This window comes from Rhinichthys klamathensis, unplaced genomic scaffold (assembly GCF_029890125.1).
Source record: "Rhinichthys klamathensis goyatoka isolate OS25496 unplaced genomic scaffold, OSU_Roscu_1.1 h1tg000170l_1, whole genome shotgun sequence".
NCBI classification, from domain to species: Eukaryota; Metazoa; Chordata; class Actinopteri; order Cypriniformes; family Leuciscidae; genus Rhinichthys; species Rhinichthys klamathensis.
The window spans coordinates 1,612,526-1,626,147 of record NW_026606701.1 but is presented as its reverse complement, the minus strand read 5'-3'; the positions used below and the strand labels follow the sequence as shown (position 1 = coordinate 1,626,147).

Genomic DNA, 13,622 nt, shown 5'->3' with positions numbered 1-13,622 from the left:
AGTCCAGATGTAAAAAAAAAAGTTTCATTAATAATCAGAAGGGGAGAGCATATCATGGGCTTTGGAGATGTTTAAACAGTTTAACATCCAGATATGATCAGATATATTGTGCACATTGCCATGTTTAAATCCACAGAATTCAAATGTGTGCAAATTCTGCCAATAACTGTATAGAGCTACAGTCAATGCTCTATGATCACAGATTACATGTCTAGCGTTGCCTATGGTGTAAAGCTTGGCCATAACCCTACAGAAACATGCCCTCATCACCAGATCTTCATCTGAAGAGAGCTTTCAGACCTCTTAGCGTTAAGATGTTCCACTAGGTGTTTAACTTCTGGATTCTGAACCCCTGCGCCCAGGCCTCTCGGCCAGTAAGATGTTTTCTCTCAGCAGTCCCTAATGAAGCCCCTGGAGACAGCGCTGGCAACGCCATCCCTAGACTTGCTCTGCTAATGATCAGTGCTGTAGGCAAACTGCTGATTTGGAAACAAAGGTTCAAGGTGGCACAGCTTGCTTGTTCAGGGGCAGCTCAATCTCACTAGCGTTCTTGCCCACACGCTGAGGCTTACAGCTTGCCATATTCTCGCCGTCGTGCAACCCTGCCAAAAACAGCACCAGACAACATCTGCTTATAAAGAGAATCTGCTCAGCTACGCAAAACCACAAGATGCTAGCTGGTTTGACAAAAGGCAGATAAGGCGCGCATCGTACTCGTACGCCCAATTTGTTGCTTGTGTTGTGCGGGCAGCAGTGATAAACACGTTCTATCAGATTTACTGACAACTCAGATGGACGAAGCAATTATAGCAGGCAAGAAGAAGGGAAATATCTGCTGCCGTTGCATATGACTGGAGCACAATGCCCGTTTGCTTATGTCATCGTGTAGGCCGGCACTGCCTTGAAGGAACGGGGGGGATGTCAGGAAAAAGCTCTCTCCCTGTTCCTCGGCATTGCTTTTGTTGCAAATTAGTAATTTAATTACTCGTTAGCAACAGTCCATTTTAGTCGTTTTCATCCCAGCATGATGTAGCCTATTAGTTTTTGCATCTCATTAAGTGGAGCTTAATGTTGAAGTTGACAGGTAGCAATGTAATTATAGGATTTGATTAGATAGTAAGACTGGGCGAACACATTAATTGGCCTTTAAATAAAAAGTGTTGCGTATGGATAAAATAAAGTAAAATATTGCCAATTGGGCATTATAATTTATTAATGTAATTAGTGCTTTAGTAATATGGTTAATACAAAATATTATTAACATAATAATGTTTTAATAATTGTTACAATGAATAATTAATTCCATCCATGGTATTAATAAAATAATTCATATTAATATTGTTTTATTATTAATATTATTACAAATAATTATTATATGTTGTTTTTTAGATATGATCTTTTATATATATAAATATTTATTAATAATAATAATAATAAATCTAAATCATGTTTGTTTCACAATGCAGTGGAACATTCTTTCTCGGCATTCAAACAATAGCTCAGTTTTATGAAACCCATTATCCAATGAGTGACAGCTATGTATGCTGCTGCCATGCTGTATGGCTAATACCCTTTCGGCTCCACTGTGAGAAGGTTAACAAGAAAATGTAATAGCGTTATTTTTTTTATGAAATATGTGTGGAAAAATAAAAGCATAGGTTTTATTATTTGATGAAAGAGACCTTTTGACATGCTATCTTCCATCACAGTGTGCTGTTTAGCCCACAGCCCCGTGTCTCTACCCTCCAGTAATCGCATCCGTCCATCAAGGGCTCTGTGTGTGTGCGGCATGCATATTTAATCGTAACAGTAATCCTCTTACCCTTCTACAGTTAAATTTCCAGGCACCAAAACATACATTGACCCTGAAACCTACGAGGACCCGAACAGGGCTGTCCATCAGTTCGCGAAGGAGCTGGATGCCTCTTGCATTAAGATTGAGAGGGTTATCGGCGCAGGTGAGCTCTTCTCTTGTCTTCTCCGCTGCCTCGCTTTAGTCACACACCTCTCTCATTTATCACAATGACAACCAAATATTTACACTCTCGATAGCGGCCAGAGCATCTCTCTGGCCTCCTGTTATTGCTAGCGCTGCTGTAGGATTGGTTTATAATTAATATGTCTTCTCTTAAGGCCAGGATGCACATAAATGTATCGCCATTGATGAATTGCTGCCACATCCCTTTTAGTTACAAACCGTATAAGTGTGTTAGCGTGTCCTCTATATAGCATATCCAATTATCTGCTCTCTTGGTTGCACTCCCCTGTGTACCGATGCATAGCATCATATAATGCTGAATCCTGCTGCCTGCATGACGGATATGTATTAAGCACCATCGGAACAGGTAACGGTGTTAAACTTGACCTGGATCTCTCGAACTCAGCTTGCTGGTGGTTGCGTGTTTCACAGGAGAGTTTGGAGAGGTGTGCAGTGGACGACTGAAGCTGCCGGGAAAGAGGGACGTGTCAGTGGCCATAAAAACGCTGAAAGTAGGCTACACTGAAAAACAAAGACGGGACTTCCTGTGCGAGGCCAGCATAATGGGCCAGTTTGATCACCCGAATGTGGTCCATCTGGAGGGTGTCGTCACAAGAGGTGGGAAGTTCATCACGTGCATATGCTTTGAATACTGGATGTGGCTTCTTAACTAGCAAGAAGTCCTTACCTTGTAAAAAAGAGAGTACACTTTCATGACTGTTTCTAAATATCCTTAAATACACTTTGAAAAAGTGCACTTTGTAGTAATGTCAAATTAAAAGTTTTACTGTAAAGCATGACGATATTATTAAATCATAATGATTTGTAATGTATTTTAAAGAAGCCCTTATTTTGATGTGCTGACTAGCATACTAAAGTGCATGCAAAGTACTTTATCATAATTTGAACTGTAGTGTTTGTTATTCAATATACGTATTTGACATTTGATATATTTTTAAATCTTAAATACACATCAAACGAAACGACAAGGCCGAATTGTAGTCCAATGAAGCAAAGTTGCAATCCCATTATCTAGGTCTGTTAGTCCGACTTTGCAAAATCAGTTGGAGACTAAAGCAGTTACATGACATTTAAACAAGACAAATTATTGCTTAGTCGGACAGAAATGTAACTTTTATGGTGCACTATTAATCTTCTAAATTCTGAAGAGTTATGACTTACCGTAAGCTGAGTTGTGAAGTCATATTGTTATGATTTGATCTTGTAATTTTGGATAAAATTATTTGTGGCTCAGGGTCGTTTATTATTATTTTTGGCGGGTGTACATTCCAAAAGTGTTTATGAAAAGCCCTGTCGTCAGACTAAAGTGAATCCAGTGTTGTAGAATTGTCTGCGAATTGTTTCTCATTACTGCTTTCGTACAGTGTGCGTTGGCCGCACTTCACTTTAATGGAGTCTGTTCTTTGCTCTTTCAGGAAAACCAGTCATGATAGTAATTGAATACATGGAAAATGGCTCATTAGATGCATTCCTCAGGGTACGTATAAACCACCCTAGACAATCTGGTCAGTGAATACAATATCTTTTCTGTTCTGTTCATTACACCCACTGCGATTTACCATTCCATTGCTCATTCTTCGGCCGTGTCACTGTCAGCATTACCCCCACGTGGTGGATGGAGCATGTGTCTGTTGTGCGGTGGTGATGGATAGACAATGTTTCTCTGTTTGTGTTTGCACAGAAACATGATGGGCAGTTCACTGTGATTCAGTTGGTGGGAATGCTGCGTGGCATCGCAGCCGGGATGAGATACCTCTCAGACATGGGCTACGTCCATCGCGATCTGGCAGCGCGAAACATTCTTGTCAACAGCAATCTTGTATGTAAAGTGTCCGACTTCGGCCTGTCCAGAGTGATTGACGACGATCCCGAAGCTGTCTACACAACAACGGTGAGTCAATTAAGCTGCTGTCTCATTGTACCTGCCTTGAAAGCCCACGGCGCTCTCAGAATAAACAAATCAATCTGTGCTGTACAAATATAGATACTGTTTGTGGTGCATTGTGATGGTAGAATCTTACAGAAAATCAATACAATATTCTCTAACTCTTCTCTGGTTGATGCAGAGTGTACTGAATGTGATTTTTTTATTTTTATTTTTAAAAATCTACACTTTACTAAACAGGGTGGCAAGATCCCAGTTCGGTGGACAGCAATGGAAGCCATCCAGTACCGTAAATTCACATCAGCTAGTGATGTGTGGAGCTATGGGATTGTCATGTGGGAGGTCATGTCCTACGGGGAACGACCTTACTGGGACATGTCCAATCAAGATGTAAGTTACTGTTTTTGTGCAGATACATTAAACCAAATGGTTCTTGAAATGGGAATATAATGTAACGTAATACAGGATACTATAATATAATATTTTAAAAAAATACATATCAAATTATTACACATAAAATTATAAAAAAAAAAAAAAATTATACAAGTTATATTAAAGATTTATATACAATTTGTACAATTACTTACAGTTGTATTATATTTTATATAACAATATACTACAGTAATAAACTGTATTATATACTGTTCTAAAGTTTACTTATTCATGCAGTTTAGCAATCAGTCAACTTTTTAGTTTTATTCATTCAAATCATGCTTATATAAGTTGAACAGATCATCAGTCAATTAGGCAGTCATCATCACAATATCAATTCACCAGTCATCACTGCACTGAATGCATATGTAGGTTCTGTGATCATCATGATTTAAATTCCTTCTACAATAATTCGTATTTATTAATGCCGCTAGGCTTACTGCAACAGTCTGTTTTACCAGTGTCACACAGTGTTCAACCACACACCGGTTACATCACTTGCCCACCACGGCACCGCACCCCACCCCACCGTCGTTCAGATTTTTTATAGTAATAAAAATCATTTAGAGAATAGACACTACAGTTAAAAGGAGCCAAATGAGAGTCACAGCACAGATCAGCAGCAGGAGTCAGATTTCATTTATCATGTGACGAGAGTGAGGCGAGTTGACTGTTGGTGGAAGATTTGGTTTCAAAGCGAAATGTAAAAGCTCCTATTTGGCTGTATTTTGGATTTAAACCCAATGCTAATACGGACCCTGCATAGGGTTAGTTGTGATTTTGTAGTTGTTGTGTTTTTCATTAAGAAAAATAAGGGTGTTAAGATCGAAATCGATCGAAATGACAAAAATTTCGAATCGATCGAATTAAAAAATGGAATCGTCGATGCTGCCACGCCCCCATGTCACGTCCGGTCGGCGTGCCAAGCGGGAAAAAAACGCGTGTTGAAAAGCTGCGAGTCAATCAAAAGATAGCATGGCAACTGCAGATGCAGGAGACCCATCGACAGAACTTGAACCCCCTCCTCTTTCATTGAAGTCGCAGGTGTGTAAGTTTTTTGGATTTCCAGTGAGTTATGTTGACAACGTTCGCGCTTCAAAAAAGCCACAGTTTACTTTGCAGACATCCCAAGGCTCGCGGAAGTTCCTGGAGTCTCCTGCATATTGATAGCGGCTCCTTGATGCCCGCAAATTAGTTAATCTCCCGGAATCTAGAGTGAGCGAGCGAGCGAGCAAGAGCGTGCAATCGCGCATGCGAGACAGAAAAAACTGTGCTCCAATCCGTATTGCGCGCGCACGGGAGAGAGCGAGAGATCTTGCGTTTCGGCTTTAAAAAAATAAATGCAAAAATCGAGAATCGAATCGAACCGTGACCTTAGAATCAAAAATTTAATCGAATCGAGGATTTGGAGAATCGTGACACCCCTAAAGAAAAATAATGAACCGACCATTTAAGCAAATGCTGCCTCCGAATTGGCGCTAATTCGAAGGCGAAAGTAAAATGCGCACTGCCGCACGGGCATTCATAAGCGATTTTAAAAGTGTGGTGGAAAAGAGGGAAAACTCCCCCACACCACGGTGATACCGGGATTACAGGTGTTGTCACACCGGTGAGAAAATGTCCTCACCATCACATCCCTAAATGCCACCATTATACATACTTGATAACCTTCAAGCGTCTTTCATGCTGTTGGAAAACTAAAGGTTTTTCAATGTCCTTTGTACTTCATCAAGGCACTTTTAGCAGAAAATAGAAGTCTCTTGTTAGTTCAGCTTACTTTATAGTCTTGTAAAACCACGGCTTGCATTAAAAGTCCTTAGTTACAACGTGAACATAATTTGTAGGTATCCAAGTATCAGGACAGTTAAGCACGCCTGACACTTTGAATTTTCTAGCTGGATATCAACACAGGTGTCAGGAGTGACCTTGTTTTAATGATACATTTTGAGGATAAAAAGGTTTAATGGATCTGCGGAAAGGAATGGTGTGTTTTGCTTGTAGAATTCCTTTTTGTATTCTGCTACACTTTCAACCTTTATAATGAGAAATGATAATGCGTGCCAAATTCATCATTAGCAGAGTTCAATCAATTCAAAGATATCTGCTTAGCCATGCAAAACCTTCGGAACGATCTGCGCGCTGAGCTTTTGTCTCAACGAAATTGGGACAGCAAAGTGCCGTTCATCATTCTGATCACATGCGTGCAGGGTTTTCAAGTTGAACCGGATGGAAATTCAGATATGGTCACGGCTAATGATATGTATGAGGGAAAGTGTTGTTAATCCGCCACTGTATGTAGGCACTTGTCTTGTGTACAATGCTCTGTTTGGCAGATTCTTTGTCAAAATTACACAAGCTTGAGAGAAGGTAAACAACCCTTATCTGTGAAATTAATGATGACTTATAATTCTCTGCTCCCTAGCAAACGTTAGCTCTCCATGAAAGTGAATAGCTAGTATCAGTCTTTAATGTTATTATTTTTTGCGTTCGAACATTCGCCTCAGTTGAGTCTTGATACTTGTCAGACCTCAACGTCAGATGTTTTTATACCCTTTCGAGAAGGAGGCGAACAACTCTGGGCTGCTAAAAAAGAAGAAAATATTTGCATTTCTTCAACTCTTTCTGTTTTGACACTTTTCTTTCCTTAGCTCAAGCCTGGTTTGGAGAGACACGCCGAGAATAGCAGATGAGGATTTGGGGAAAATATACAGTGTGCTTTTATCCTTGGGAGTAGACGAGGGGTGAAAACATAGATCTGGACAAGCCAAATCTATGTTTAGTTTAGTCGCCTCGATTTAAATAATTCTTATCAATTTTGGTGCTAGTTGTGAGCTCATGTTCTGTACGATAATCGTATTTCCACATTTTTTACTGACGAACACATACAGACTCAGAGACACTGGTGGTTTTATTGCTCTATGGACCCGTTCAATTCATAAACCATGACATGTGCACAGACACCCAGGCAACAATGTGTTCATCCTTGGTTTAAACTGTAACCTTGTGATAGTATGATAGTATGACTGTCACAAGCAGCTGTTGAACAAACAGCTTTCAGTGCGCTTGCTTCATTCACATCCAGTTCGTGTGGTACACTTTCCTTGCGCTCAGGCACCCTCCAATAACCAGTGCAAGAATAATCACATCTGGTTAGCCTGCTTTTCCTCTGTTGTAGTTTGTAATGCTGGAAGTAAACCACAACAGATTTATCCAGCAAAGCGGCTGTTTACAGAGTCCTGATTAAAGGATGAGCAAGTGGAGAGAGGGATACAAATAGAGAGCTGGAGGTGCAGGCAGGGCTTTGTGTACTTTCTGTTCTGGATGCTAATGTCTAAGCTACTCGTTTTGACCTCTGTCTCTCAACCGCCTTGTTTTTCTTTTGCACCTTTTCTAATTTTCCATCTCTCATTTTGATCTTACAGGTCATAAAGGCTATAGAGGAGGGTTATCGTCTCCCCGCCCCCATGGACTGCCCTCCTGGCCTCCATCAGCTCATGTTGGACTGCTGGCAGAAAGACCGAGCAGACCGACCCAAATTCGACCAGATCGTCGGCATCTTGGACAAAATGATCCGCAACCCTAACACCTTAAAAACGCCGATGGGAACGTGTACGCGGTGAGGACACCCACTCAATTTTGGTTTTTTTTTACTGCCCGGCTCTATCTCTGCTCAAAGAAAGTGATGCCATTCACAGACCAGCTTTGTTTTTACGATGCGTGGAAGCTGCTTGTTATGTTTTATACTCCTGCACCTCACTGCAATGTCTTTCAGCCCTTTTATAGGTTCGCGAGTAAATTTGCGAACAATTCCATCTGTCCAGCATTTGATTTATCTGCTAGGGCTTACTGATGAAAGATAAATCCCAGGGAATCAATAAAGCGAAACAGCCTCCATGCTTTTATGTTCGATAACAAGGACTTTAAATCAATTGTCATAATGAGTGTTTGAAACTTTAAAGCCTTGTGGGAACTTCAGCCTCCAGTGGGGTATTAGTCAGAGGAAGTGTGTTTACAATCACAACAGGATCTGCATCTCACATTGAAGATATGACCTTTAAAACTTTGGGAAGAAACCCACGTAACCGTCCTTTATCATGCCTGTTACAAAGTAATGCAAAGCAACAGTTCTCTAAATTAGTACAGTGTGAATACAAAAATCCATGTTAGTTAGGATTGGCACAATATTGTATTGTGAATGAGAGCTGATGGCTGAATAATATCATTGAGATTTCATTATTCTCAATACCAATACCAAAAAAAGAATTACAATCATTTTCGTGTTGCGAATTTTAGATTACAGCGATGGCAATCTAAATGTAATAATAATAATGTTACTGCGCCATTATAACACTCATATATATATCTCTTCCTTTTCCTCAGACCCATAAGCCCACTGCTTGACCAGAACACTCCAGATTTCACCTCTTTCCGATTGGTCAGTGAGTGGTTGGAAGCTATCAAGATGGAGAGATACGTGGACAACTTCACAGCTGCCGGCTACAGCTCGCTCGAATCTGTCGCTAGAATGACTATCGAGTAAGAGCGCTTTGCTGTGATCTATCCTACACACTGTCACGCTCTATAGAAATGCATGATCTTTCTAGGAGTAATTTCAGCCCTCAGCTCTCATTCACAATACGATCCTGACATTGCACTGAATTTTAATCAGACCTCTTTGACTCATACTCTGACTCATCGTGTTGTAGTTAATATGGCCTTTTCTCAGTTTCCTTTTGCTTTGGTAATGAAATACCTCTCAGGCACTTCATGCTCCATTGCTGTGATTTATGAACGTTGTGTTTCTGCTTTAGGGATGTAATGAGTTTGGGAATCTCCTTGGTGGGCCATCAGAAGAAGATCATGAGCAGTATACAGACTATGAGAGCCCAGATGCTGCATCTTCACGGGACGGGTATTCAAGTGTGATGGAGGTCCAAAGCCCTTCCCGGTCGGATGAACCAGAACTCTCCAGGAAACACCGTAAAGTGTGTGACACGGCAAAAAATATGAAAAAAATAAATCAACAACAAAGAAAAAAAAACTTTCCACACCCTTCCGGTGAGATTAACCTTCCAGAACTGGCAGAACAGAATCATTCCTTTGTTATTGGCGAAGGATTTTGGCACAGGTGCTGGAAACCAAGAGACGGAGAGACAATGAAAAAGCAAACATGCGCGAGAGAGAGAGAGAATCCTACATGGACGCTCCTCTGGATGCTCTAAAGAACTCCTCACGTCAGTGAGTTAGAGCGTTTGAGAGACTTTTTATGCTTTGTACGGACTTTATTGTCACAAAAGGTTGATTTGCTCATAGTTGCTATAGATTTCACTGCTTTTTTTTTTTAAATCAAGGGTGAATATAAAAATAAGCAAATCCAGCTCATAAGGAGTGAATTTGGAGAGATTTATTTTTCTTTGGTTTGTAATATCCACATTAAGACAATGTGGTACGTTACTCTTCTACTCGATTGATTTGTGTTAGCTTGTTTTCTCGGATTGTGTTACGGAACTGACAACAGGGTAAAACGTCTCATCTGGAGGGAAAGAGACAGATTCAGAGGCTGAAAGTAGACAAGAGGAGGTTTGTCTTCTCCAGCCAGCACTATTACATGAAGCTCTCAGCAGACTGAAGCATTGGCAGAGAGTCGGGCCGACCTGCCCTTTTCTATCAAGCAGAAATATCCCACCGCTTGGATACATGAAGCTCCTGAGGATGGCTGGTTGTGTTTTATACCAGCCCGAACAGACAGTTAGGTATATTTTATGATCCTACTTGACAATTCAGATGTGAATTAGTACAAAGAGAATTGGTGACGGAGTTTTTTAATGTAAGAACAACTACTTCGGTGGCAATATTCTTTATAAGTTTATATTTACCACATGAATGGATTTATCAGTGCTGTTGTTGAATGTGTCCTTTTTAATATTGATATGATTTACCATAAATACATGTTTCCATAAAGAAACACAAAAAAAAAGAAAAAAGTTAGCCTTTTTTAATTTAGAAACAAAACCTGTTTCAGCAACAGTTTCATTTGTGTTTAGTATCAGTTTCCTAGCAGGCGACTGACTTTAAAATCATACAATGTTGTGGTGTAAAGGAGTAATACTGCCTTAAAACAAGTCAACTATTGCTCTTAATTTTAGGTTTTTAGATTATTGGTGAGATCACAGTTGTGTTGGGGAGAGACTGACAAATATGAGCAATAATTTGAGGTGCTGTATAGACTTTTACTCGCATACTGCTTGGAAATCAGCAGCAGTTCTGTAAAATTTGATCAAAGAGAGTTGTTGAATTTATATACTAGGATCTCATCACCTAGACTGCAACGTTTCGGTTTGTTTCTTCCACCCTTTTGTTATGCTGAGCTCAAAGTTGATGCTTACGCTAAAGTTTTAGTGCCATAACAGCCTTCCACTCTCAACTGAATGTTTCGTTGACAATTAAATGTTACGCGTAATAGTGTTAAATACTTTAAGGAGTACTGTGTACATTTTTAGGCTTGATTTGTTGGGCTGCCATAAAATTCTACCATTTTATTCAGCTTTGAGCTGAAGTATGTTTATTTTTATTTTTTTTACTGTAAAACCTTAATGTGACACATTTCAAACATACAAAACATTATTCCCGGGAGCCGATGCCATTTTAACCACAAAAGCCGTGCCAACATGTGGCATTTTTCTTGATTAGAAAGAAAGCGAAGACGGAGCCGTTGGAGCGCAGCATCACTGGAGGATTTAGCCTAACGTTTGGCACTTCAAAAAAGCCATCGACTGTGCCGTCTCCATTGTGAACCCAGATGGTTTGTGTGTGCGTCTCTCATGGATCATATTGTGCCGTGGTTTGAGGCCCAACTCCGATCCGCTATCCTTCCATCTCGCTAACCTCAGCATTGAGCCCACGCCAGGCCTTTGAATTGAATGTGAGCGGAAAGGCTCTCGGTCAGCACAAACCTCCTGAGCTTCGGCAGTAGCTGCAGTCACTCAGATCAGCCTCCCCGAGCACTCTGATCTCACACAACGGCCTCCCGGGGGCCCCTCGCAGTCCCTTACCCTCTCCGTTCGGATCCGGGGCCCCTGTAGAGACAGCAATTTGAGCCAATTTGAGATTAACGCCTGGATTCAATCAATCCCACATTGAGGCCACCGTACGGGTCAATGACAAATCTGTCAATTTTTCTGCTTTGTGCCATTTCTAACTTTTCTGGTTTGATAGTAGCGGAGTTTTCGGTCAAGACAGTTTGTGCTGTGGATTGATTGAGTTCACGGTGCAGCAGGGTATTAAAGACTTCTAGAAAGACGGTCAAGAGCCCACCTAGACAAAAGTGAAGTGGAATATTCCAAAGAGTTCAGCACTGTTGATTGTGTCAGAGTAATCACAAGCCAGAGGGCAATTTGTATATGTTCCAGCTGTAAAACTTGTATATTTTATTTATAATTGTTGTTTTTTTCTTCTTTATTTTCACTTAAGTACTCTGTAGTGAGCTCATTGAAAATGCACTATATTTTTCTATCTCACATGCAGCTGATTATCTTCACCCTCACTCTTTTAGTTGTACATAATTTCTCATTTAGGACCAAAGAGAGCTAATAGGTTTCCATTTTAAAAGAAGATTTTTGTTTTTCTTTTCTCTTCTAGGTTGGAAAAAATGTACAGTACAAACGAATTGTTGATTTATTATTTATTTTTTGTGACAAGAGTATGGAGTATTCATTGGTCAAAAAAAGAAGTATTTTCCCTAGCTGAAAAACGGTATGGTCATTTACCTAGACAATTTCTTGTTACATAGACCATTTTTGTCCTTTTTTTTTTTTGCTTTGTAACCTTTGTAATAGACTGTACATATATTTTTGGAAATATAATGCAATCTCTATAGTGGTGTCTGTGCCTTCGATTTATGTTTTTCTCAATTATGAGGCTTGACTCTATAGTTTATGGGTTTATGCGCCATTCTGAATGCCTTTGCCTTTCAAATACATGAATTCAACTTGAATTGAAGCAAAGTGCCTTTCAAGGAAAATCCGTTCACTCAGCGACCATATTTGGCAACTATTTCAGGCATGCAAGACCTGTTCCTTTCTACTTGAATGGCGAAATGCCAAACTCACATTTATTTAACACATTTTATTATTAACACATTTGAATAACATATAAACACATATTTCAAATCAGCATGAAATGACACATACATTTCTTACATGTGTAGTTCCAAGCATCTCAGGACACTGATTGTTTCTATGAGAACTTGAGCTTTTAACAGCAGCTGCAATGATGTGAAGACTGTACCAATTGCCGATTGGCTCTTACAGTATATTTGGAAGGCGGGACTTATTCCTCCATAATGCACGTTGCACTTTCTCCCATTCATAGCACTATGAGTAAACCATCTTGGTATACTGAAGATACAATCTTTGATTAAGGTAGCAAACCAGATAACTAATTGCAATTTGAATTTAAATGTGATTTGCAATGTTTAATTAGAATTTTTATTTAAAAAAATTAAATACCTCAAATTTGAACTCTGATAAAAATAAAATGATCTTTCCTGTTAATACAATTGAGCTTCGTGTAGGACGTGGCCAATTCAAATTCACACTTGAAAGGGAGATTTTTGCACAGTCCTGGTGATTCTGTAACTTTTGTTTTCCAACCGGCTACTTGTGCGATTCAGCGTACATACGGGAAGTACATGAGCTAATATGACCCTTGGGAGTTGTATGGTTCCCTGCTAAAGCTCTTTGACTTAAATATTAACATTATGTATTGACAAGACAAAGAGCGAGAGGAAGAGAGGGTGGGAGATTTGTTTGATGACCCTGCTCATGACAGGATCCTGGATAGTGTCATTAAAAAGACATTACCCAAAGCCTCCGACATGGGAAAATTAAGCCACAGCCCCTTTGGGAGTTAAACAAAGAGGCCCTAATGGATTTATAAAGATTATATCTCTGCATATACTCTGATATTTATTTTATTAACTCAGGGGGGATCTTAACCTTAATCGTGTCTCCAAAGCTGTATATATGGTTGCTAAAAGACTCTGGCAGAAGTTCATAGGCTCTCAGCAGAGGGAGGACGAGCGGAGCTGTTTCTCTGATGACAACACATTCCTAATCCCTGCTAATCTTGCTTCCATCAAGAATTACCAGGCTGTTTTGCTCTTTTGATGTAAACACAACAGTGCAACTGATTCCATGACATTTCCAGTTTTAGAGTTCATTTGAGATTCTACTTTCAAAAAACAAAATGAAACGGATCAAGATTCAGCGAACGACAAGCTTTTTGCAAGTAACACAGCAGAACATC

The 13,622-nt window shown here is 39.9% G+C and overlaps 1 protein-coding gene across 4 annotated transcripts in view; it reads left to right on the top strand.

Annotated features, from left to right (window-relative positions):
- epha7 (eph receptor A7) overlaps window positions 1–12,191 on the top strand; it is an 81,967-nt gene extending 69,776 nt beyond the window's left edge. For 2 of the 4 annotated variants that reach the window (XM_056259867.1, XM_056259869.1), the window contains exons 10-17: window positions 1,845–1,958; window positions 2,411–2,596; window positions 3,415–3,476; window positions 3,681–3,890; window positions 4,125–4,274; window positions 7,739–7,932; window positions 8,697–8,852; window positions 9,128–12,191. In XM_056259867.1, the coding sequence (XP_056115842.1) occupies window positions 1,845–1,958; window positions 2,411–2,596; window positions 3,415–3,476; window positions 3,681–3,890; window positions 4,125–4,274; window positions 7,739–7,932; window positions 8,697–8,852; window positions 9,128–9,242 (1,187 nt within the window). In that variant the 3' untranslated portion in view covers window positions 9,243–12,191. Of the gene's footprint in view, window positions 1–1,832; window positions 1,959–2,410; window positions 2,597–3,414; window positions 3,477–3,680; window positions 3,891–4,124; window positions 4,275–7,738; window positions 7,933–8,696; window positions 8,853–9,127 lie in introns of all 4 variants that reach the window. The other 2 variants (XM_056259868.1, XM_056259866.1) reach the window with 1 other exon arrangement.
- Window positions 12,192–13,622: the final 1,431 nt, after the last annotated feature.